The sequence below is a fragment of the Mus musculus genome, chromosome 14 (assembly GCF_000001635.26).
Source record: "Mus musculus strain C57BL/6J chromosome 14, GRCm38.p6 C57BL/6J".
Taxonomy (NCBI): Eukaryota; Metazoa; Chordata; class Mammalia; order Rodentia; family Muridae; genus Mus; species Mus musculus.
Window position 1 is genome coordinate 61,359,945 of NC_000080.6, and position 26,206 is coordinate 61,386,150.

Consider the following 26,206-nt stretch of genomic DNA (forward strand, 5'->3'; position numbering starts at 1 on the left):
CAAGAAATGAATTTCTAGATATGTCTGACCTACAAAAGTTAAAGTTTCAAGGGAGGAGGCGACATTCCTCTAACAATTCTCAATTTGATTCTCAATTTTCAATTCGTTTGATAAACCAGGCAACACCTGAGGAGTAGGGCGCTCGGTTTGAACTGAGGGATCCATCTAGGCCAAAAGCTGCACCATCAGGCCGCCAGAGACATCAGGGCTGCGGGCTCCCATCCCTCCTCAGTTGGGCGGAGCCCCAAGGCAGGCTGCGACGGGGCGACACTTACCAGCACAAAGTGAACCAGTGAGTCGTAGCAGAGCCAGGCGAGCACCCAACGCTCCACCGCGCTCCGCCCGCGGCCCAGGCGCAGGCCCAGCGCGCACCCTACGGCCAGCAGCGCTGAGCACAACAGCAAGGAGGAGCCTGCCTCCGGGCCCAGCGCCCAATGCTCCCCCATGGCTCCACAGCACACCACGGCGAGCGGGGAGCCTGCGAGCTAGCCTCTTGTGGGCGGAGCTTCTCGTGGGCGGGCCTCCGAGGGGCCGGCCTTCCGGCCCATTGCCGGATCGGTGCAGCCCATTCTGTCCTGATGGTTCCTGGACCCAGGTTCATGCTTTACATATTTAGCTGCCTCCAAAAGATACAGGAAGTCTGACATCTAATGAGGCTCAACAAAGTGAAGTCCAAACGGTGGGGATTTTTGTCCGGAGATGATAAATATTGAGACAAAAGGGTCTAAAGATGCTTACCAAGTCTTGTCAAGGAGGCTCAAGCTAAGTCATTATCGGCCTTTCAACCATTGTGTTTGAGCAGTCTAGCTACGTAGCTGAGGCTAAAACGTTAATCAGTATGCAGCCCAGGCTGGTCGAATTCAAGGTTATAATCTTCCTGCCTCGACCTCATAAGGACAGCAACCCCAGGCAGGTATCACCATGCTCCCACTCCTCCAGGCTTTTAAATCCCATGCAGATGGCTGACCCTATTTCTGATACTTAACCCTCAAAAGTCAAATGCTGTATGCCTCCTCTAGGGCCATGCCTCAGCTGCACAGCACTTGCCTGGCAACCACTATGATTCGGGAAGGTGGGTGGATTCTGGGAAAGGGGAAGGCAGTTGTTTAGTGGAGTTAATCTCAACTTTGCAATAGAGGGCATTTCTGCAGGTTGGCTCTATGGCAGTGTAGCCAACTAAGCACTGCTGAACTATGTACCTTTGAAAATGGCTGGCTAGGAGAGTGAACTTTGTTATGTGTACTTTAGCAAAACAGAAGAGTGCTGGCATAAGTTCAAAAAACTTCTTCCAGCCACTTCTTGTACTTTTATTTGTGGCAGATAACATCTGTAGAAATTATCTCTTTACCCTTTATTACGACTGCCTTACCCTAGAATACAAACTCCACAGAGCAGAGGCTGTGACTGGTGTGTGATCCTGGGCACCTATTACAGGATCTGACAAATACCAGCTGTCCAATCCAAGAACTGCTAAGAGAGCAGAGCCAGTCCAGTAACAAAAAAAAACCAATTACTCTTCGATATGGTCAGTGTATTTCTCAACTCCATTTTCTCTATCAAATTTTCTCACAATTCTTTTGGTGATGGTTGTGTATTTGACAGGACTTAAGATGAACTGGGAGACTAGTCTCTGATTAAGTTTAGGTGTTAGTTAAGGTGGGAGGGCATGCCTTACCTGTGGCCCTGTTCCTTAGGGTGGGTCCCGGGCTGACTAGAAAGAGAAGCAAGCAAGGTAAGCACCAGCAGGCCTCACTCTACCTGACTTCAGCCCTGCCATGACAGACTGCCCACGGCCTAAGAGTCAAAGCAAACCTCTCTTAGATTGCTTCTGTCCGTGTTTTGTTTTTAATCACAGTGGCAAGAAAAGCAATGCACTCCTGTAACTAGCCTGTCCTCCACGAACAGGGCCAGAGAGAGGCTGATAGCTAGGGGCAGACATCACTGGGGGTACCCCGCCCAGGTTGGATGTCAGCACAACAAGGGAAAACAAACACATGGGTTTTCCCCCAACATTATTATTTTTTATGTCACTGATTGCTCTTCTATCTTCTATGGCTATTTTCTTTACTTTGAGACTGGCTTGACTCCAGGTACTCATTTCTAAGAAGATTTCCTGTAGATGACAAGTCAGCCTGGGTTATCAGTGAAGGAGTTTCAGGGGAAGGAATGAGATGGGAATATAGCCATATAGCAAACCACTTCCTGAAAATGAATCTGTAGGATTTCAGTATTCTGTGAGCAATGGTGAATCGGCACACAAGAGGGATAATAGAAGATTGGTATTTGGGGCTGAAGCATCAAATGGATAGTTCAGCAGTTAAGAGCACTTACTAGTTTTGCAGAAGACCCAGTTTGGTTGCCAGCATTCAAGTGGCAGCCCATCGCTATCCATAACTCCATGTCCAGTGGATCCAGTGTCCTCTTCTGGCCTCTGTGAGCAGCAGACAGATATCTACCCCATTTACATACCTTATTAATCCTTCTCTCCACTGGCCTGATAGCCTTCTATGCTTCTGACAATGCCTGTCTGTTTCCCACCTCCAGGTTTTCCAGCCAACCTGCCAATCAATTAACCTGTTTTTGCAGCACAATCAGCTTCATAGTTTGCAAAAAAATATAACCTAGTAGAAATTTCCTCACTAGGTCAAGTGGACCGCACTGAACCAAATGCAGCTGACCCTAGGAACCACTGGCTGGCAGCATCACCTTCCTCACCAGGCCACTCCTGAAATGTGTCTATCCTATGCCCTGGCATAGTCCCGGCATGGGGCAGGTGCTCAAAAAATATTTTAGTGTTTCTAAAGGCTTAGTCTTAACCATTCATAAAAAAGCGAAGACACAGAGAGTTGCAAGAATGGTGAGTATGAATTGAGATAGTATAAAATTTAAATTTTAGACAGGGCAAAGATAGTTTAGGCTGTAATTCCAACTCTAAGGCAAGGCTGGAAATGAACTGTAAGTCTCTTCCCACCCTAGAATTGTGTAGAGAGGATGGAATGCCACCATTCACTATAACCAGAAACTAGTCACATTGCTCATTATTGGGGTCCGTGGCCTGTTTAAGTTGACAGGAACCAGGAGCAGTAAGGCCTTTACAACCAGGACCACAGCACTGCACAGGTGCTCAGGCTGAGGGGGAAGGGGTGTGTGTGTATCTACAACAGTTCAGTCTCTTCTGCTCTCTGGAAAAGTTAAACTAGCTCCAACCATAAAACCTATAAAGATGGACATTTAAGAGAAGTGAATGTTTTTTAAGACAGGAGGGAACAGCAGCCAGCAAAGCAGATTACGCTCCCTTAGAGTGTCTGACTCAGCACTTCTCAATCCTGTCCCTTAAACGGCTGCCTCAAAAGAAAAATAATAAATCTTCAAGCTACCACACAGATGTAAATGTATGCTCTGTAACACACACTCATAAGACTGGTAAAATCGCTATCCATAAAGACACTCCGTATTTACCTTATAGATTTATATACACAGCCTCGGGAGAGTAGCAGATGGAAATTTCTGTGAAGAGGGAAGGGCACTGCAGAACAAATAGTACTGTTTTATTTATTTAATGCTTCTGGGATCTGTACTCAGAATCTGGAGCTCAAGCTCTCTACTTCTCTCATGCATTGCTTAAAAAACTTGTACGCTTCTGAGGAAAACCTTTTCTTGTGTGCCTTAGGAAGTAATGAACATGAAAAGTTTTCAAACTACACTGACTTTTGGAACCAACACTAATTTAACTCCTGAACAGCACTGAGAAAAGCCTACTGTTCACACAGCAGACGGCTGTGCACTGCCTCTGCTAAGCCTTTACTACAAGAGTGGATCCGGGTCAATGGTGTACAAGGATGGCAGTTTAGGCCATCAGAAGATGTTTAGCAATGTCTATAGACATGTGTCTGGCTGTCTGGCCTGGAAGAGGATGAGCTGCTATTAGTCTGGTGACTAGCTAACCAGCTCACTGGCCACAGGAAAACACCTGCAGAACAATCAGTTACCCAACACCAAGAAATGGGCCAAAATAAGTTATCTATTGAGCAAATCAATCATGGAGACAGACTGTATCCCACATCTGATTTCCCAAACAACCATCTTCATGACTGGTCTCTACATACATTTCTGAGAGTCATTCTGTCCCACGCTTTTGATTACATGAAGTTTACTTCTAAGCTGGAAGGTAGGGTCCATGAACACTTTCTGGGTCAGCTGACTTAGAGTCAGTTTGACAAATAGAAATTATATTCCCCCACCAATAGTTAAAGTTTTCCAGAGAGTTAAAAATCTAATCATAGTCAAAAAGTGTTTAAAAAAATTACCATGGAAAGATCAATGCCATCCAAATGCCAGATGCTCTTGGTTTACCTGCAGCGATGAATGCCCTAAAAAGGATGCACATCTGAAGGAAATGAGAGCAAGACTATATGATCGCATTGATCTACTTATACACTGACTTCTTTTTTGTTGTTTTTTGTTTTGTCAAGACTGGCTTTCTCTGTGTAGACCAGGCTGGCCTTGAAACCATAGAGATTTAGCTGCCTCTGCCTCCCAAGTGCTGGGATTAAAGGTGTGCACCACTGCACTGACTTCTTTTCAAAGGATTTTGAAATGGCAGTATACAGAAGAATATTTCTATACTCAAAATTCTGGCTGTTCTTTTGTTCTTCTAATTAATCCAAGATTTCATTCAGAGTTACTTCTGCCTTGAAAGTAAAGGCTTTCAGGGTTACTTCAATTACCACTTTCTGTTATAATTACAGGCTTTAAAGCCTGAATGTCTGCTTCATTTCATAATCACACCATCTTTTCAAAATAACTGGGGTTTTCTTCTAAGTTACAGCATTTCAATACACAAATTGGCAGAGAGCGGTGTGATGAACTATGAGCTGAGGATTGCCAGTCTCCACCAGAAGCCAGGAAGGAATCCTTTCCAGGCTGAGCCAGGACGGGAGCCCTGCAGAGCCAGCAGCTCGACCTGACTTCTCTTGCTGCCAGAACTGCACCACAGTTTTTGTGGTTTGAAGCCCCTAGTTCACTGGTTCTGTGTTATGGCAGCTTAGGAAATTACACACATGTTGGTACTTCTGATTTGTCAAAACATACTCTCTACAGTAGCTACTGGTTGGTCAGTGTTATGGTAGAAAGGAAACATCAAAATACAGTCACTCATGCTTCACCACCACTGTGGCTGGCATTTGAAGATAAACAAAACTTAAATGTAACCACACAGAAAACAAAGCTAAACAATTATTTCCAGAAATAAGTCTTTCAATGTTTTATCATATTTGATAGCAGCTTTTTTATTGGTTACAAAACCTAAGCCCATATACAAAATTAGGAACACGTTTAGATGCCTCTTTTGAAAGAACATTTTAGTCTTTTTTTAAACTGAGTTTAAAAAAAAAAAACAATGCAATTTTAAAACACTGTTTTGAAAACTTAAAAGTGCAGCAATACACTCAGTTTCCTTATCTACGAAATGGTGTGATTCCAACTCAAAACTGGTCAGGTCACGGCAAACCGCTCAAGCAGAGGCACGGAGTCTGCACTACTTGATGCCAACGTTACTTAACGGTTAGTTTGCACTTAAGACGCGAGAGGAAATAGGAATCATCACAGTAGAAGCCCAATTTTAATCTCAATGTGTGCAAAATTTAAAAGGTAACTGTCAGTTAAGTAGGGAGAGACCAGAAGGAAGTAACTGGAAGGGGACAATTCACACTATCAAGAAGGTTGTGACTTTAAGGGTTTCACCAGAGTGTGTGACCTTAATTCATTCTGACTTTGTTACTCCTACTTTTAGTGAACACTACACAGTTTCAAAATTTAGACAAGTGTTTGAACAGGATGCAGTTACCATATGAAGCTTTAACTCAAAATTTGGGTAAAGAAAAAAGGCACAATGAACTTCAACTCAATTTTATGTGCACAAGAGTTGAAAAATCTGAGCCACCTTAAAGAGAAATTGATTCTAAAATTTATAAAACCTATAAATAATCAGAGGCCAAACCACTATATTAAAACAGATTCTCTAGCAAGTAAAAATCTTGCAGTTTAAACATACGCTTGTATCCATTTTAGATACAAGACAAAACTCACTCTTTAAAGTGGCTCCACCTTGGCAGATACATATATTTGTAATGAAGCACACCTGCTATGTGTTGTTTATCAGTGAAAACACCCCAGCTGTTTCACAAAGCTCTGATGGCATCTGTCTCTTCTTCATCACAGTAAATACACCCCCCATCTGAAAACTATCTTAGTTTAGATTTCTATCCCTTCACATCAATGCATTGGGAAATTATACCCAGTGAACAAGAGCAACAAAACCATTTCTGTGACAGCACAAATTATTTAGTTTAAAAAATTTCAAATCCCTATTCATTCATTAATAACTGGGTCAGACCATTTGCCATAAGCAATGACTTTACATAGTAAGGCCAGATTTTGCAGAGCTTAAGATCACTGCAAATCAGGCTGAGTTAAATAACTGCAGACCATTCCTCTACACAGATCCTTGGTTTATCTTTTAATGTGTGCAGATGCTTTGAGTGAGATCTGAATGAACTCCAATACTCAAGAATGAAGTCTTGTAACACTTCTAGATAGTTGCTGGTTTGTTGCCACCACATTATCAAAAGTACTGGTTACTAAGTAAAAAATATTTTAAGACTAAATTACAGTAAACATGAAAGCTCCACAGTTTAAACCCAATATAAATCAACCATATCCAATTATCAAATTAAAACAAAAATAAAATTAACCCCTGGAAGCTGAAAGCAAGACTTTGTCTTAAAACCTTACCAATCAGTATTTAAACCTTTTCCATTCTTGTTTTGACTTATTTATTTGTGTATTTTTGTAGTCAAGGACTCTTGCTTTCAACTTAACAGAAGTTCAAGTCTGTAACAGGTTGCAGCTCAGGTAGAGACCATGCACAGCATTTGATTATTCAAAACAGCAGGAACACACAGGCTGAAGTGAGTGGTCAAATAGGATTTGCTGTTCTCAAAAAATTAGGTATAATGGCGAAAGCATTACCATTGATATCTAAAGCTCTTCCTCCAACCCTGGCTTCTGAGGCAGATAATAAACACATCAATTAATGGTAGGTGAAGTACAGTTTTAAAAAACTTATCTTTTTAATCAACAACCAAGTTTCTTGTTTTTAAGTTACTTTTGTGTCAGTTTCACCAATGAAAATCATTTGGCTTGTACTTTTAATTCTTCCACATAAGAATATGAAAATATGTTTGTGGAGGACAATGATGGAGGCTCAGATCACACTGCACCTCTGTAGTCTTCCAACATGAATATACATCATACCAAAGTGTCTTGATCCACAGCGCACCTTTTTCCAAAGGCGTATCAGTGGGCAGCTGATATACCACCACTATGGAATATTCTAACTGGAGACTGCAGTTGTCAGCATGTGGCACCAGGGAACATGGAAAATATAGGGGAGTTGAGATGGTTAAGGAGAATTCTAAAACAGTTTAGGAAATCATGCATATGCATTTACAGTCCATGTGAGAGTGACTTTTGGCAACTGCAAAGTGACTGAGACATGGCTTGCTTTAGAAGCATCAAAATGAAGAGGCAAGAGTGCTGGGAGCCTTCTGTTGCTTGCTGTCTTATCGCTTGGTGGCCATCTGGTGGTGTTTCATATTGAATGAAAGATGCTGCACTTAATTGACCTTAGAAATTAAATTCTTTTGTTTGAAGGTTGGCTGTTGGGTCAAAATTGTAAGTACCTCCTTGTGTTGCTTCTGGAATGAGGCTAGGATCTTCATCAATCTATGAAAACAAAGGAGAAACTCTGAATGAATTTTAACTACCTAAAAATCCCAGGAAAATCAGTAACAATTTTATTGGGAAATTAAAAATAGACAATTGAATATGCATTTTTAAAAAAGTGTCTGTCATAAGTTCCTGTATCTGCAGAAGTCCTTAACCTATCTGAACATTTCTAGATTTATTTCTTCCCAGTTAATAGGTTAAAAATGTAACAAGAATCACTTTATAACCTGATAATGAAGTTTTAGATGAAGTATGAAGTATTTTTTAAAGTCATTGATGGAGTATCTAACAGAAAATGGTACAAATAATGCACACTAATAAATTCTTGGTAAATGGCCACTATATATGAAAGTCTCAATCTACACCCAGACATCTCTATTTTAATATTTACTTACATCATCACCAGAGAAATATTGATCTATGATTTCAAATGCTAATTTATATATGTCTTCATTTTCATGTTGCTGCAAAACTTCAATTTTCTCCAAACCTAACAAAGAACATAAAAATTAAGGTGATACTAATCTGTACAATCTGATTATAGAAAACTATATGAACCTCAGAATATGCTCTATCTCCACTTAAATATGACAATTTAAAAAGCAGATAAAAACTTAACCAGCAGCCCAGTAAGTCCTTTCCCTTTAATGTTTTTATAACAACAACAAAACTAAAAAACAAAAACAACCACCAAAACATTCCATCTGACAGAGATCTGATCGAGTTTGTTTTTGGTTGCATGGCAAGTTAGTGCCAGTACAAGATCTGAAAACCTCCCAGAATGTTACATTTTAATCATGATATATCATATTGTATCTTTTGTCTTCTACTTTTTTCTGCATGCTATTTCATGACTGTGAAATTTAAGTTTTTAGAACTTAATAACTGAAGGAACCTTTACATGAAAAAACACTTCATTTTAATCCCAGCACTTGGGAGGCAGAGGCAGGCAGATTTCTGAGTTCGAGGCCAGCCTGGTCTACAGAGTGAGTTCCAGGACAGCCAGGGCTACACAGAGAAACCCTGTCTCGAAACCCCCCCACCCCCAAAAAAAACCTTAAAAAAACAAAAAAAGGAAATAGATTATGATCTACAGGTATAAAGAAAACACTAATCACTGATCTCTGGTTTTATGAGACAAGGCCTGGGCAGTCAAGCCTGGATTTGAACTTGCCATCCTCTTATCTATTAAGTGCTGCATATAGGTGTGCAGCATGTACTTCATGTACTAGATGCACACATTAGTAAATGTAAAACCTTAGTATTCATCCTCGAGATAGCTTTCTTTCAAACATATTGGAATAGTTCATTTTTAAAACATAATATACAAATCAGAAAAGTAGGGAAATAGGTATCAACAATAATAAATGCAAAATGCTTAATAAGATTTTATGTTGTGATTATTACTCCAGTAGAAACAAATATAGTTTTAAACACTAAAGAGAAATAATTCAAGTTATTCAAACTTTCTAAGTTATGAACTTGACTATGAAGCTAATTTGTAATATCTTAGAAATAATAGATATCTTAAGACAAGTATGAATATGAATTAATAGTCAGATGACCTCCATGTTAGCTCTGCTTCTACTGACACTCTTTATATGAATTTGGACAAAACTCCCACATACTTTTTTGCTTTTACTGATCTGTGATGGCTATTGCCATTTTTTTCTCTAAAGCATAAGTGGTGTAAACTATCCATATAAGTAACAAAAATACAAACACACAAATCACTAAATTGTAGTAAGAGAAACGTCTTAATGTCTGGACACTTTAGTACATACTGAATAGGTAAATGACAATATTTAATAACTTCTGTCCTATTATCTTCAACATGCTTTTGTAGCAAGTCTAAAAGCCTCTTCAACTTACAGAATTCAAACGAGATGAACACAACCAGGCAACCTCCCAAAGTAGATAGAGTCCACCCAGTCCCACAGTAATATGTGCAACAAGAATAAATGTGTTTGCTTTGTCCAGAGTTGAAGAAATGCTGGATTCAACAGAGCTTTTACTATTCTACTGGTCCACATCAGGCCATGCACACACTCTGGTACACTGTGACATCAAGTGGAACTATGATTTGGCTGTGGTTTGATTTTCAGTATAGAGTAATTAGGAGGGCGTTAAGAACCATTAAAAAGTGGGGCCCACTGATGGTTCAGTCCTAGGGATCTGGTCTTTAGAAGGCTTAGTAAAACCTTTGTAGACCTTCCTTAGTTTCATCTCACAATAGGAAGTTACTGAAAAACACTGCATCTGTCTCTGACTCACTATTCTCTCCCATGTGTGCTTGCGCACACATATACACTCTCAAACCATTTTGTCCTTGACACTTTGTCACTTTCCAAAACTCTGAGCTAAAAAAACCAATTTTTTCCCATAAGCACTCAAGCCTCAGTCTTAATTTGACAATGGAAAACAAATGACTAATGAATATTTCCTAAAATCCATCAATTTCCAGGAAAGTTGATTCCATAACTTGTGTATTTCCAAAGTATGAACTACTGTTTTCTTTTCTTTTTAATCCTTTAGTAATGCCCATGTGAATAAGACCAGCAACATACTCTGACCAGTGTGCCTTCAGTTGTCCTCTAGATAAACTGAACTCAGAGGACTAGTGTTTTTGGATTCCAGGGGCACTCCTTACCTCCACACTCTTCTATGATCTCAGCTATTGTGCTTGCTTCATCACCAGCCATTATCAGGATGTTTTTAAGACCATCTAGAACCACCTGCACCACTTGAGAATCTTTTACTGACAGTAAGTTACAGAATGGTGGTATTACGTTCTGCTGTACAAGGTATTCAACCTAGACAATACAAGAGAAGAAATATCTGTAATATTTGTTAATTCTTTTTCCTCTAACAACTGCAGTACCCAGACGAAAACATCTAGTAACTTACAAAAATAAGAAGGGCCCTTGCTGAAATTAGTAAAGTGACAAGTTAAATTTTCTCATACTCACTTGATCTTTTCTGCCACTTATCGTTAAGTTGCTAATTGCCCAAGCAGCTTCCTTTTGTGTTCCAAAGTCCCCCTAAAATGTAAAAACAATTTCGCAAAGTAAGCTCTTTATCAAAAACATGTGGGTTGTAAAAAATTAAGATAAATAATGAATTTATAATATAACTGACCTTAGCGAGCTGATGAATAATCATAGGGATTAACCCAGCATCTATTACAGCTTGAACTTGCTGCTGATTGCCTGCTGTTATATTGGAAAGGAACCATACTGCTTCCTGTAGTGAACAAAATATGGACCACTTTTATTGAAAAAGCTACTTTTAATGTTTTTATTTTTCTCTTTAATATTTTAAATATTTGATAACAAAATCTCCTGAGTAGTGTTAAAGTGACCAAATCTAAAAAGTGATCGGTTGTGCAAGACTGCCCTTTTAATTTTACTTACTATCGCTGTATGCGATTCTAGTTTTGGTATATAAGCAAAGGTTGTACACATCTGTGCCACAGTGCATATGTGCAGGTCAGACAAATTCTAACTTTTGAGATTTGGTTCTCTCCTTCCATCATGTGGCTCTAGAGATCTAACTCAGGTTGTCAGGTTTACAAGGCAAGCATTGTACCTGCTATTTAGCCAATTCAGACTTCCCATTTAAGTAAAGAGGAAGGAAGCTTCCAGTCGTGATACTCGTATGTCCACTAAACCCAGTGTTTATGTAATGATCTGTAAGCCTACTTTAAGCTAAGCATAATTCTAAGTAGATACAACAGCAAATAAAGCAGCCTCAAACCTTTCTCCACAGAGTTGTATTAGTTTATTTTGAAAGGCATGCCCAAAGATTGGAATTTCCAAATTCTTGTCAAAACTACTTCCACTACAAGATATTTATTTTAAAGCATTAGGTCAGGGGAGAAGGTTCGGTGGATAAGGTGCCTTCTACAAGAACATGAGGACCTGCGTTCAGGTACTCAGCACCTATGCGAGACACATGGTGACCAACAACTATAGCCACACAGCTTGAGAGAAAACGAAACCCTAATACACTGTAAAGTACAGCCATAAGGGAAAATAGTTTAAAGGGTCCTCAAAAAACTACCACACAGTTACCATGACTGCAGCAACTTCTAGCAACATCAGAGAGTAAACTAAATCAAAGACTTGAAAGTTACTGATGTGTCAGTGTTTTCTGCAACTTTATTCACAATAGCCAAGCAGTGGCAACAACCCCAGTGTCATTCAACAGGTAAATGAGAAAAATGTGGTATAACATCCAACAGAGTGACTTATTCGGCCATAAAAGCAAATCAGGTCAAGGCTTGCTTGGGAGGAGGCTGAGGTGGTGAAGTGCCTGCCATACGAGCATGAGCCCCGACGAGATCTCTAGCACCCATCTAGAACCTCGGCTCACTGACACATATCTGTAACCCAAGCACTGGTGAGGCACAGACACAAAAGATCTGTAGTGCTCAGGTCCAGTGAAAGACATTGCTTCAAAACACAAGGTGAGAGCATGATCTGTTCTCCAAAACCAGAGCCCAGCTCCTAGGAACACCTGGGCAGCTCAGTCACCTCCTGGACCTCCACCAGCTCAGGGAGGGAGGGGCTGTTTCTGACCTCTACTGGCACCTGCATTTATATGCACATGCCCACCCACCCATACACAGAATTAAAAATAATAAAAGTCATTTTTAAAAATACAATGTAGGGAGTAACTGAGGAAGATAACTGATGCTGACCTTGGTCCTTCCCCCTCACACACATAAACACACACACACAGCTCTAACATTCTATTAAATAAATGAACTTTAAAACAAGACATAAAACTACTTAAGTGTCTGCTGTCCAATTACAAATACATTTGTGTGTGTGTGTGTGTATTTAAAACTTTAAAGGAATACATTTTATGATCTTTGAAAGAAGACATGATACCCTAAGGTCTTTTCTATGTTGTAGAAGATTAAATTACATGTTTATTTTTTAAAAATACCAGTTATTTTTGTGGGAGGTTTTGTATGTATTTTTTGTATACTGGTTAATAACTTAATAATTACCAATTTTGCTCAACCTATTTAAACATAAAAAGTCCAAATATTCACTATTTTTATTCTGTGCTGAGAGTGGGACTAAAGGAAGCAGACAGTGATGAAACAGTAAAACCGTGACAAAGATCTCTCCCCTGGAGTGTCATGACTGAATAAACATCCTAATAGCAACGAGGAAACCGTCATAGAGAGGAGAAGCAACAGTGCATGCCTTTACCTTATTTATTTTCTCTTTTGGGTGTGACAAGAGGTTTGGGAAGTGGGACAGGACATCACAGTTGAGAACCACCTGGGTCTGCTCATCAGTGCCAGTCACTATGTTCCCAACCGCTCTGAGTGCTGCAGTCTGAAGGAGGAAGAAAACAGTTTTAAACATGTTTATAATGAAATTGTTGTTTCCGTCTTTTTCATTAACTCTTGAGAGACTGTGAGGAACAAAAAATTAACATTTATTCCATCCCTACAACAAAGCCATAAGCAAACCAAGCAATGGCTTTTAAACAGTAATTTCTTGTGGTATTTTTTTTTTAAGATTTATTTATTATTATACATGAGTACACTGTAGCTGACTTCAGATACAACAGAAGAGGGCATCAGATCTCATTACAGATGGTTGTGAGCCACCATGTGGTTGCTGGGATTTGAACTCAGGTCCTTTGGAAGAGCAGTCAGTGCTCCTACCCACTGAGCCATCTTGCCAGCCCCCAGTGGAAAATTATTGAACTCCACATAAAACTTTCTAGGAAAGTTTTTTAAATAGCGAAAACTAAAATTTATGAAGTCCCATCTTTAAAACAGTTCTTATTCATCACTGAACAGGTCCCATAGACTTTAATATTATTCTGAATTAGCATGCATTTGTGTCTACCACGTCATATACAGTCCTGCATTTAATATATTTAATGTCATTCTGGGTCAGCATTTATTTTTAGTTGGTAAAACATTTGGCAGAGAAGTATAATGAGCAGAATTTACAACAACCCCTAATCAGAGCACAGCAAAAGGTATGCAGTTAGGATACTATCCCAAAGGCAGACTGAAGACTTCAGTGAAAAGAAAAGGGACCTGAAACAGAGCAGGATGAAGGAGGAGCCTAAGCATTCAGCAGCAAGGATGGAGAAGGAACCCAGGAATCCAGCAGGACATGAAGGAGAATGCAGGCATCAGATATGCACCATGCTGTCCCTAACAGGATACTGAACACAGGCATCAGATATGTACCATGCTGTCCCTAACAGGATACTGAACACAGGCATCAGATATGTACCATGCTGTCCCTAACAGAATACTAGAAAAGCAATTTGTGGACACCAGCAGTTTTATTTCTGTCTGGTTGAAATGACAATGGAATACATACAGAGCTATATATTCTGAGACACACATAACTGAAATGCTGATGAATTAAGAAAACAAACAAATTCAGGTTTAAGATATGAACCCTGGTAGGGCGCCCTGAGGTGCATGCTGTTGGACTTAACTGAATATTGGCTGCAGAAAGCTGATCATATGAATTATTTAATATGAAAAAAATTACAATACTTACTTGAACTTTGACTTCCTGGTGGCTCAGAAGGGGTACGAGGAAGGGTACAACCCCTGAATCAATAACCATCTGTATTTGCTCATTTCCCCCGTCTGTCAAGTATGACAGCGCCCAAACAGTGTCTACAAGAATCTATAGGATGTAAAAACAGGAAAAAGAAATTCGAGGAGTTGTAACAGAAAAACAGTTTTTATTTTAACTTGTGGTGAGGCACCCTTGTATTGGTAGATAAAGCCTATTTCTCTCAGTGTCTACCGGAGGTCACTCTTCATAAACACGAGACAGGAGACTAGGATGCCTTCTTTTCCAGTTTGACTTCATGTACCAGACAGATTAAAAAACAAAAACAAAAACAAACAGCTGGCAAGACAGCTTCACAAACAATGAGTTTGCAAACTAGCCTGGTAAGCTGAGTTCCATCTACACAAAGGTGGAAGGCGAGAACCAACCAGACAAAGTCATCTTTTGACCTTCACACAGGTGCAGAGCTCAGACATAGATATAGGACATAGATATAATAATAATAAATAATCTATTATTATACAACAATAAATAATAAATTGTTAAACAAGCAGTATTTCTCCTTGGGTCCAAAAATTAGGTACTAAAATAACTATGATCTATTTCACGCGAGGCCAAATCATTGTACTGCTTCAAGTCTAGAAGATCCCAATAATAACCACGCATGCACTTTACTGGTTCAGTATGTTCAGTGAAAGATCTGCACACAGTAGAGTGCTTCCTCCCAGAGCCCGGATTATCACGCGCAAACACCCGTTTTCACAGAGAGATCTTTTATTAAGTCAGGAAGAAAAGTAAAGTGACTGATTTCTAATGTAGGCAGCAAACAATCTTTCAAGCGTGACTTTTAAGAGAAAGGGGTGGTGGGTGCCTCTGTTAGAATGGGATAGAATAAGGCTTGCTTTGATTGGGCATGCTAATTAGGGTGGCTTTTGATTGCTGCACTTCAATACTGTGACAGTTGGACATTGGTGACCAGCTATAATAATGAGTCTGGCACAAGAAAGTGTCCAAATAAAAGAATAGACCTTGGTGGCTACCTTTAGGGGTGTGATCCATGGTTTGCAAGGGAAAACGACGGGGAAGGGGAAGGCCTGCTAGTACTGTTTGCCATGCTTGGGCCTGCCAGAACCCTTCCTTCATTCAGTAGTACAATTTTTCCGACTACTAAAAGTGAATATGTTAAGGAATGACTTGACCCTTGACCCTGACATAGACCCTCAAATGAAAAGCAACAAGCATCATCACGTTGTGGAGCCTGTGATAGCACACATCTGTGACCGCCAATACTGAGGAGTCGGAACCCGGAGAGCAGGAGTCAAAGCCATCCTCTGCTACGTAGTGAGAGTGAGCAACCTGGGCTGCAGGAGACTCCAAAACCCAAATTAAGCCTCACCCTCATCCATCTAAAGTTTTCAACTATGAGAACAAAACCAACAGGGTGAGTGCTTATAGGATCTAAAACACTGATTCTGAACACAAAATTGGTATGTGTTCTTCCTTGGTGTCTTCTGAGGCAAAAGCACCATTCAACCTATTTGAAATCCAGAGACCTTTCTATTAAGGGTCCAAATTTTGTATTTTGTGGCCAAAAAGTAAAAGCAGCTACTGAATTACGTATCTCTTAGGAAAGCATGTGAGTCAGAGACACAAGACACATAATCTTCATCTTCAGCATTATTAAGAACCATGCGAGCAATTTCAAATTATCTGTAAGAAGAAAACACTTAAATACTAGTTTGGATCTGTATTATGCCAAGTGTGAGATGAGGTGGAGAGTAAAGAACAAGAAAGAAGGGAAAGGTAACAATTATAATCACGTTTGAAACTGAAGCTCTCAGTGGGGGCATTCCAGAGGAGAAAAATCAAAGGAACTCAAGAGCTACATCAAAGGAAAGATTAGAAATAAAATCTAAGTGTGGTGGTCTGACTAAGAATGGCTCCCATAAGCTCCTGTATTTAAATGCTTAGTCATCAGGAAGTGGCTCTACTGTCAAAGGATTAGAAGGGATGGCTGGCCTTGTTAAAGGAAATGTTATCACTGAGGGTAGGTTTGAGTTTCAAAAGCCCAAACCAGGCCTCTTCTCTCTCTCTTCTTGCTATCTGAGCATCTGGATGTAGAACTCTCAGCAATTTGTCTAACACCATGTGTGTTTGCACATTGCCATGCTCCCTGCCATGATGACAATGAAGTAGGCCTCTGAAACTGTAACCAAGCCCCAATCAAATGGTTTCCTTTGTATGAACTGCTGTGGTCATGGTGTCTCTACACAGCAATAGAACACTGACTAAGACACTAAGTCACAATAACAAAATGACTGAAAGGAGCAGAGCCAAGGGACCTGACTTGCAGTCTTACAACAAAGCTGACATCTGTGTCATCAAGAGTCCCAGGAAAAAGCAGAGTTGAAACAGCTATGCCCTACTGTGTTAAGTTTTCTTAAAAAACAAAAACAAAAAAACACCCAAGACCCTGGAAGGAACCACAGTTTAGCAAAGAATGCCTTCAGTGGCACTAAACATATGCAGTTTCCCCAAGCATAGCTTGGTGAAGTGTGAGTGCCTGCATCCCCATGTCTGTGTAAGTTATTATTTGTATTGTAGAAAACCTTTTTAATCTTGGGGGTTCTGGTTGTGAATTAGATGCATGACAATTATGGTTAGAAACATTTTCTTGATCTATAGAAGATTACTAATGTTTGGTGGCCATGTAAGTTATAACAGTGGATTTTAACATGTAGGTATTATCATTAACTATAGGGACTGTTTCCAGACACAGAATTTGAACCAAAGTTAGGATGGACATTGGGTGTGATCATAATATAGGGAAGATCTGTAGTCCTGAATCTGCAAATACATGGTGAGAAATTAGAATAAACTGGAAACAGGCAATCAACACATGGACTGTGCCTAGCTGTGCTAAGGAAATACAAGACTGAAAATACCCAGTAGAGTCTGAGCTTCCTAGACGCTGAACTTCTACAGGGAAAAGCTCTCCCTTGGAGCAGAACACAGGTGAGTGAGGGCTGGGCCAGGCTTGGGAGGAGCGCCTGCCTTCTCATCAGCTCCAAAACAGAACCTAGATTATCTGTCCAGGTTCCCTAAAGCCTCCCTAAGGTGTCTGTGTTCAACTCTTAAGAGCTTGGTTTTGGCAACCCTGTAGCTGAAGTTGCATATTGACTGTTCTTTGCCTTGTCCTAAGGCTGTGAACAGAAAGCAGCCTCTGTTTTGAGGAGGTGGGAGTTAAGCATACATTAATTTTTACTGTGCCTTGTTCAGTACTACATTTAACAAAATGCCTTGCTTCCTTTACTATTATTTTGGAAAGAAAAGTTTTATGAAAATTGTTCTGGTGTGAATATAGAATACTTTCATTAATTCCAGCATTATTTTGGAAAATTCTTGAGTTTTAACTCAAATGTTTGCCAATACCTTCCAAAGAAGGTGCTATTCAGAGACAACTGTTGAGATCAGTTGACTTGTAGACATTTCTGGGGAATTCACATTTTAAGATTCCTTATTAATAAACAGCTTTGTCCTATTTCTAACTGAAAACCCTAACATTATTCTTTATATATTTTCATTATATTAACAAGCTTAGCTGCAAACACATAAAATACTTTAATCATTTAATACAAAACAATAAACCAAAAAACCATAGTTAGTGGAAAATGCCCCTGAATGTGCAAATGACAGATGCAAAAATAGAGATCAAGCAAAAAAGACTAAGTTCACTGATCAGCACACAGGTGGCTACTAGAACAAAGCATATAAATATTATATAAAATAATCAGAGTTAAAATTTAAAATACTTTGTTTTATTAGGGGTTGAACACAGGGCAGACACTTTACCACTGTGCAAAAATTTCCCTAGCAGAGTCTTCAATTAGCTTTCTAAATGAAAACAAACCCTACAATTTACATGAGCTATATCTAAAATAAAGTAATAGAAAACTAGAAATAAAAGTAAAGGTATACCTATTACCTATACCAAAGAAAGAAGAAAATAGTAAGTTAAAAAAAAAATCTGGGGCTGGAGAGATGGCTCAGTGGTTAAGAGCACTGACTGCTCTTCCAAAGGTCGTGAGTTCAAATACCAGCAACCACATGGTGGCTCACAAACATCCGTAATGAGATCTGATGCCCTCTTCTGGTGTGTCTGAAGACAGCTACAATGTACTTACATATAATAATAAATCTTTAAAAAAAAATCTGTTACGAGAACAGTAGAATTTAGCTAAAACTTGATGCAAAAGCCACTTTATAACATTAAATTAATAAAACTGTAAGAGTGACAAACATCTATTCACCAAACAATCCTTTAATTGCCATTATAAAATAGATAATATACAAGAAAAAATATCCCAAAAACTAACAGTATAACAGGTTTGTTACATTGCTATCTTTTAGACATGGTGTTATGTAGCTGAGGCTGGCTGTAAATTCCTGACCCTCCTCCTTTTACCTCCCAGTGTTGGTATTATAACCAATGCTCAGCAATTAGGAAAGAAAACAAATCAACAAAAAAGAAACAGCAACTATAGACTTATAAACTGAACTGTACACCCTGGTGTTTCTAACCCGTGCCCTTAGATGTGAGTAAAGACAAGCATGAGTATAAACAGACTTTGAATCACGAGTCATCCTACTAATCATTACTCGAGTGGTCTTCGAAATCCCCAAGTCACTAAATATCAAGTCTCGGCATATAAACCTATATGCTAAAGCTGATCAAGTAGGCTAGGTTGGTACCAGATGTTATGTGACACTGAATAGTCTATGAACACATTAAAAACAGGCAAGAGGGCTGGTGAGATGGCTTAGTAGGTAAGAGCACCCGACTGCTCTTCCGAAGGTCCAGAGTTCAAATCCCAGCAACCACATGGTGGCTCAAAACCATCCGTAACAAGATCTGACTCCCTCTTCTGGTGTGTCTGAAGACAACTACAATGTACTTATATATAATAAAAAATAAATCTTAAAAAAAAAAAAAAACAGGCAAGAAAGTCAGATACTCTAAAATTACACTTGCAAATTAATTGTCAGCAACACCACAAAGAAAACACACAAACTGACCCTCTAGTTCTCCTGTGATCCTCAACAGCAGGTTAAGTTTGGTTTTTAGTGACTCTCAACAGACCACCTCCGAGTTATTTCCCATAAGCCCCGGTCTGTCCTCCCTTACTCTCAATGGTTGTCATTGCACACATCTTTAGGACTGCTGTCTTGTGCATCTTCCTACTGATGTGTGTGTGACCATATGTATCCTAAAATCCAAGGTAGAAAGCTGCTAGTCCTGATTTATTTTCTCTCGCCATACATATCAATCTAAGCATATCTTGTCACTTTCTTATTTTCTCAACACTAGCTAATTTTCTCCTACCAAAAATGTACCATCAACCTGCATTCTCAACTGTACAATCCCCTTAAAATCTGTACGTTCCTTCAGAGTGTGAGTTATGAATACAGAATATAATTTTAACTACTTATTCCTAACTTTGCTATCAACAAGAGGCCATGTGACTCTTAATATTTTATCCAAGGCTCTGTAAGATCTACAATATGTCCATTTTATCCAATTTAAATTTTATGTTTCACGAGGAGCTGGCATAAGAATATCCTTCAGAATGAAGTTTTACTAATTGGGAAAGAGACAGTAAGAAAGTCTCACAACCACAAATGGAGCTGGGAGATGGGCTGGCCTTGAAGTAGAAAAGCATTAGAAGAGACAGTGCATAGGCAGCATGGTGGGAACTTCAACAAAGAAAGCCGCCCACTTAAATTCCCATAGGAGCCCAGGAGCAGAGTTAATGGACACATAAACTATGACAGAGGTCCCAAAGCAAAGAGCCTTAAAAAAAAATCCTCAGAACAAAGTGATTTCCTGATTCTTATAAGGATGCCTAAGGGGTGGGCAGATTTGCCATCATGTGAGTCAGTGTGGTAGGATCTACACTCAGGCAGGTAGTAGGTAGAAGTTATCCTGCAGCTGCTAGAGGAGGGGTGGTAAGACTACAGAGTGCTTTCTTATCAACTTTCTACTGGGGCAGTAGGTAAGGGCTTGCTTTCCCTGACTAGGATTGAGACATAGCAGGTACCGCTTAGTTCTTTGTTGTAAGGGAGAACAACAGAGGGGTGTGACCAGATTTCAGGGAGAGGGGGAGGCAGTTAGAAGGTCTGTGACCTGACTGCATTACACCTCCTTAAACTGCTTTGCTGATTCTGCATCCCTTGCTTCCAAAGCCGCCACAAGAAATTCCTTAGGGCTGAATGTTAGCACTTTTTCTGAAATACAGCTTTGCCTGTGGAATCTTATACAGTGTCCATGTTTTCAACAGTCCCTCATAGTCTGTAATTCCTGAATCTATGCTGGAAAATACTGCCACAGAACAAGTTCCAAATTCTAGTCACATCTCTTTCCTTAGCTGTTTTTTTTTTTTTAAGATTTATTTGTTTTATGTGAGTACACTGTTGCTGTCTTCAGACACACCAGAAGAGGGCTTCAGATCAGATTACAGCCACCATGTGGTTGCTGGGAATTGAACTCAGGACCTTTGGAAGAGCAATCAGTGCTCTTAACCCCTGAGCCATTGCTCCAGCTCCTCCTTAGCTGTTCTTATTACTACTTACTGTCCATACTTCAAGCCTATTATAAAAAGAAAATAGCTCTGCTTATATAAAACTTCCCCACTACAAATCATACATTTTCTCAGCAGTCTGTTACAAATATCAATTCTCATGTGTTACACATATAAATGTTTCTAATCACTTATCTATCCAAAAACCTTCTATAGGCCTCACTTATTACCAGGCAAAACCTCAAAGTTTTTAAGCACAGAAGACAAGATTGCAGATAAACTCCACACCAAGCTTTCGAGTTACTACTACTTGTACTCTCTAAAACCTCCACATAATCAAGACTTCAATGCACTTCTTAGCGTTCCTCACATGATGTCCAACAGGCAAGACAACGATTCAAAACAGCTCTATGACTTCAGACAGAAGTGCTGTCTTGTAGACTTTTTATAACTAAGTGTTGACACATGTGTATAAACCAGTGTCCCACATATTTTAAACCAAAGACAGACATCACCCTGACTGTTCCTGACAACCTTTCCTTCTACTTACAATGCAACAGTTGGTTTTTGGTTTGGTTTGGTTTGGTTTTTTTAATGTTTTGTTTTGAAACAAGCTCTCAAATAACTCAAGCTGGCCTTGAACTCCTGTTCCTTCTCCCCTGACTCCCAAGTGCTATGATTACAGTGCACACCAACACTCATGGCTCTTATAATGTTCATTTCAAATATTACCTCCTTGTTGATATTTTGCACGTTTGGTTAGATTGGTTTGGTGTGGTGTTTGAGACAGGGTTTTTCTGGGTAGCTCTGGCTGGGTAATTTTTTTTTTTTAATTTGCCAAATAAAATTCTATGTGCTTCCGTGGTCAGCACTGTGGTTATGTCTCTATTATATGCTCACATCACATTGTGTGTTTGTGAGACCATGACATAGAGCATGAATTTGGCTTCAATTCTATCATGGCAATTATTCATTGTTTGGCCATAGTGGCTTATAAAAATTTATCATTTGTAAAAATTAATACTTTTAAAAACACTATAACAGTTCCCTCAAACTTGGGGCAAGTTCTAAGACCCTACACAGATGCCTAAGACAGTATATATGTATGTTTGTTTGTTTTGGTATTTGGGAGGTGGGGGGTTGTTCAAGACAGGGTTTCTCTGTGTTGCCCTGGCTGTCCTCTGTAGACTAAGCTGGCCTCAAACTCAAGAGATCCACCTATCTCTGTCTCCTAAGTGCTGAGATTAAAGGCATGTGCTACCCCAGCATGGCTATAGTGTTTTCTTATACACAGATATCTGTGATAGTTCAATTTATAAATTAGGCAGATTAAAACATTAATAATAATTGTTAAAATAGAGCAATTAGAGCCATATACTATAAAATTATTTAAAACATTGGTAATTTATTGACATTTTTCATTTAATATTATAAGACTGTAGATGACTATAAGTGACTGAAACTTGTTGGGGCTGGTCTTGTGTGCTATGTATTCATATACTGATCAGGCTGTAATCTGGACATGGGCATTGCACTGACCAAAGTGCTGTAAAAGAATGCCCCACAATGAGGCTAGAGAGATGGCTCAGGAGTTAAGAGCACTGACTGCTCTTCCAGAGGTCCCGAGTTCAATTTCCAGCAACCACATGGTGGCTCACAACCATCTGTAATGGGATCCAGTGCCCTCTTCTGCTGTGTCTGAACACTGGTATAGTGTACTCACACATTAAAAAAAATGTTCCCCTCATTTGTTAATAATATGCTTGAGCCTGAGCCTGGACAGAAAAGAGAGGAAGGTGAGACTTGAGATTGAGTAAGGGAACTCAGGTAGGGGCCACAAGGAAAAGGAACAAAAAGCACATAGCCAAGAGAAGTTTGCCCTGAGGAAAGAGAACTATAGCAGAAGGTGCCCAGCAGACACTCATGTGATAAGAAACAGGGCATTCAGGTGGGTCTGAAAAATATGCAAGGACTGGTATAGCTCAGAATCTGCCCAGATCTATCATCTTCTTGGGAGCAGAATAGGCAAAAGTGGGGCAGAGAAAACCCTCAAAAAATTACTTCAATAGAAATTTGAGAAAGTAAGATCACAGAGAAACTGCTGTCTTTAATCAATCCAAGGATCAAGAAATCAGCATCTCTACTGACAAAAAGATTAACCAGAAATTACATCAATCTGATTTAAATTTACTCTTATTCTCCAATCCCGCCTCCCTGCACGCGCGCGAGCACACACACACACACACACACACACACACTCAGACAAAGAGAAAATATACCCTAGCACTCATTTTAAAAAACCCGTGCGATCGCATCAAGAGTCAACTCCCACACTGACACCACTTTACTCACATTTATGTCCGTATGGTAGATGAGCACACACAAAGCTGGCAAAATCTGAGGAAAGAAGATGAACACTAGAGTTGATGACATGTCATTGTAAACACAAACTATGACACAGAAAGAATTACTTAAAACACAAGGTGGTGGCGCACGCCTTTAATCCCAGCACTCGGGAGGCAGAGGCAGGCGGATTTCTGAGTTCGAGGCCAGCCTGGTCTACAAAGTGAGTTCCAGGACAGCCAGGACTACACAGAGAAACCCTGTCTCGAAAAACAAAACAAAACAAAACAAAACAAAACAAAACAAAAAACCCACAATGTGAACATGTCTGAATACTTTTAAGAAGCATAAAAATTAATAAACTCAATCTGAAAAACCAAAAAGCATATTTCAAATGTCTAATTAAAAGAGCTAAATAAATCTGACAGGGACTAATACTCCTTAAGAGAAATTAAATTACTTCCAGAAACATCCTTTATGACATAATGTCGGGTAAGGAGAATGGAGATGCCAGCGACAAGCACACATTTTGGATAGTTCAGAGAAATTACTATTCAGAGTTATCATCATCTAAATTTGTATTCAATAAGCTGCTTGAGTGAAATAGCTTTAGTCAAGAAAATTACAACCAGTACAAGGTAACAGGCTTGTTGACCCTCAGACCTAACAGACCTTCCACAAATATACAGCAAATGAGAAATGCCTCCTAGGGACTCATATGATCAGTATGGTAACAAAAGGTGCAAACACTGGATCAGGACACAGATTTACTCACTCTAGATACAAATAAAGAAAGGGTTTACAGGATTTTTAAAAATTTAACATATACCACATTTCCAAGAACACCAATTTTGTCAGAAATCAATGGGCTGAATGCAGTCACTCAAATTATTTGCATATTTCTTAGCAAAAGAAATCTATAAGGCAGTATCACAAAACTGGCTTCTTCCCTTTTATGGAATTTTTTCTCTTCATGAAACATCATTAAAAATAAGCATTAGAATGGACAGACATTCCTTTTATTACTGAACAACACTCAACTTTGACATATGGTGTGTTATACTTCAAAACAGAAGTACCTTCATAAACAAAATCAGAATATGTTCATTATATTCCCTGTACAAGAATACTTAAAGCAGCTGGGCAGTGGTGGTGCACGCCTTTAGTCCCAGTACTTGGGAGGCAGAGGCAGGCGGATTTCTGAGTTCGAGGCCAGCCTGGTCTACAGATTGAGTTTCAGGACAGCCAGGGCTACACAGAGAAACCTTGTCTCGAACCCACCCCACCCCGTATCCCCCCAAAAAGAATACCTAAAGCATAAACAGGGAAACAAACCATCTCGCCTTACAATTCTGCATTTACCTCCTGAACTGTCTCCATAGGCGGTGGGGGGTCTTTATTCCTGCAGAGATTGACAATGACCCATGTGACGTTCCGAAGGAAGGTGATGGGAATGGAGGGATTGATGAAGGACAGAAGAGGTTTGACAACTCCCAGTGATATGACATAATCTCTACATTGAGGACCATCACCTACAGAAATGAAAATTGTATTTAAAAAAAAATCACAGTCAGGATGAGAAAGTCTGAAATGTGTGCAATGGCTCATGTTGGGACACTGATGCCCTATGTTTCCTCACCAGGCAAACATCAAGCGTTGCCACCCATGATTTTGATTTGGGGAACACAAATTTAACCACTATTGACACAAATGATATATCCTTTTGTGCCTTTTACACTTAAGTGCTATCTTAGAAGTTTATGAACACAGTCAACTCATATAAAATGCAGAGGAAACATAGTGTGTAATGGCTATGCCAATGTGGGAAAAAAGTTAAGATTGTCAACTAAAGCCTTTCAAACCTAAATTCAACTTACCTATAATGTTTCCCAAAGCCCACACCGCTTGTTCACAAACATTCTGATGTGGGGAATGGAGGAGTCGCAGAAAAAGTGGTACTGCATCTGTGTGTATGTAAGGAAGACTAGGTTATCTAATGTATCTACAAATTCCAACTCAAGTAAACTAATAAAATACTCAAGAGTCAGATACACACTACAATTGCCCAATTACAGTTCCCTGCACAAATTTGGCATGGATATGTAAAAAATAAGTAGTATCAGTACTTTTAACTTGGTAATACTTGAGCAATATAGCATCAAACAGAACCTAAGCATGCTACTATGCCATTAACATAAGAAAAAAAAAACATAAAATCTTCCCTATAATTGATTTTTAAGAAGTTCTTATCCCAAACATGTATTCTTAAAGAATAATACTTACTTTCAATGTAATTCTAATGCCTAAGACAGGGTTAACCAGAACCAATTAAATCAGATTACCAAACAATTCAAAGCAATTGTATTTAGTATTCTATCTTTATTTTTTTATATGTATGGGTGTTTTGCCTACATGTGTATGTCTGTGCACCACAAGTGCCTGTGGAGGCCAGAAGAGGGTGTCTAGTTTCCTAAAACTACAGTTAGAGATGGCCTCGAGCTACATGTGTATACTGGGAATGGAACTGGTGTCTCCCGGAAAAGCAGCCTTAACTGTGGAGCCATCTCTCTAGCCTCTAACTTTGTTACACTGTTATACCTTATACCCCCCTTCAGCATAAGTTCACTTTTTCTTAAGCTTCTACTCTGTGTTAGCTCTTGATTATTTAGCTTTACCTGTATACTAGATACTTAACTTCGTCTTTTTATTACAAGTAATTCATACTTTACCAGAATGTATCACTGTAAGTCTCGACAGTCACTGTTAACACTCCAGCTTTCCATGGTCATCAACTGCAAAGAGCTCCCCTATCTCTAGTAATCAGCATCCATTTACTCTTCTGTTATTCAGTTCCCCAAACCCAGGCTATCATTAAAAAGCTTGCCTTTCCTATGCATGGACTTGTCTAGTCTGGACATTTCAGCG

At 39.5% G+C, this 26,206-nt stretch overlaps 2 protein-coding genes across 2 annotated transcripts in view; both read right to left on the reverse strand.

The window, feature by feature from the left end:
• The window catches only part of Ebpl (emopamil binding protein-like), a 20,683-nt gene extending 20,182 nt beyond the window's left edge, over positions 1–501 (reverse strand). Inside the window, exon 1 of the mRNA NM_026598.3 lies at positions 276–501. Coding sequence (NP_080874.2) covers positions 276–446 — 171 coding nt within the window. The 5' untranslated portion in view covers positions 447–501. The remainder of the gene's footprint in view (positions 1–275) is intronic.
• Positions 502–5,241: 4,740 nt separating this feature from the next.
• The window catches only part of Kpna3 (karyopherin (importin) alpha 3), a 74,762-nt gene continuing 53,797 nt past the window's right edge, over positions 5,242–26,206 (reverse strand). Inside the window, exons 8-17 of the mRNA NM_008466.5 lie at positions 25,159–25,245; positions 24,644–24,813; positions 23,291–23,335; positions 14,340–14,471; positions 13,014–13,142; positions 10,927–11,031; positions 10,758–10,829; positions 10,439–10,601; positions 8,184–8,278; positions 5,242–7,785 (exon numbers count right to left, since the gene is read on the reverse strand). Of these exons, the coding sequence (NP_032492.1) occupies positions 7,687–7,785; positions 8,184–8,278; positions 10,439–10,601; positions 10,758–10,829; positions 10,927–11,031; positions 13,014–13,142; positions 14,340–14,471; positions 23,291–23,335; positions 24,644–24,813; positions 25,159–25,245 (1,097 nt within the window). The 3' untranslated portion in view covers positions 5,242–7,686. The remainder of the gene's footprint in view (positions 7,786–8,183; positions 8,279–10,438; positions 10,602–10,757; positions 10,830–10,926; positions 11,032–13,013; positions 13,143–14,339; positions 14,472–23,290; positions 23,336–24,643; positions 24,814–25,158; positions 25,246–26,206) is intronic.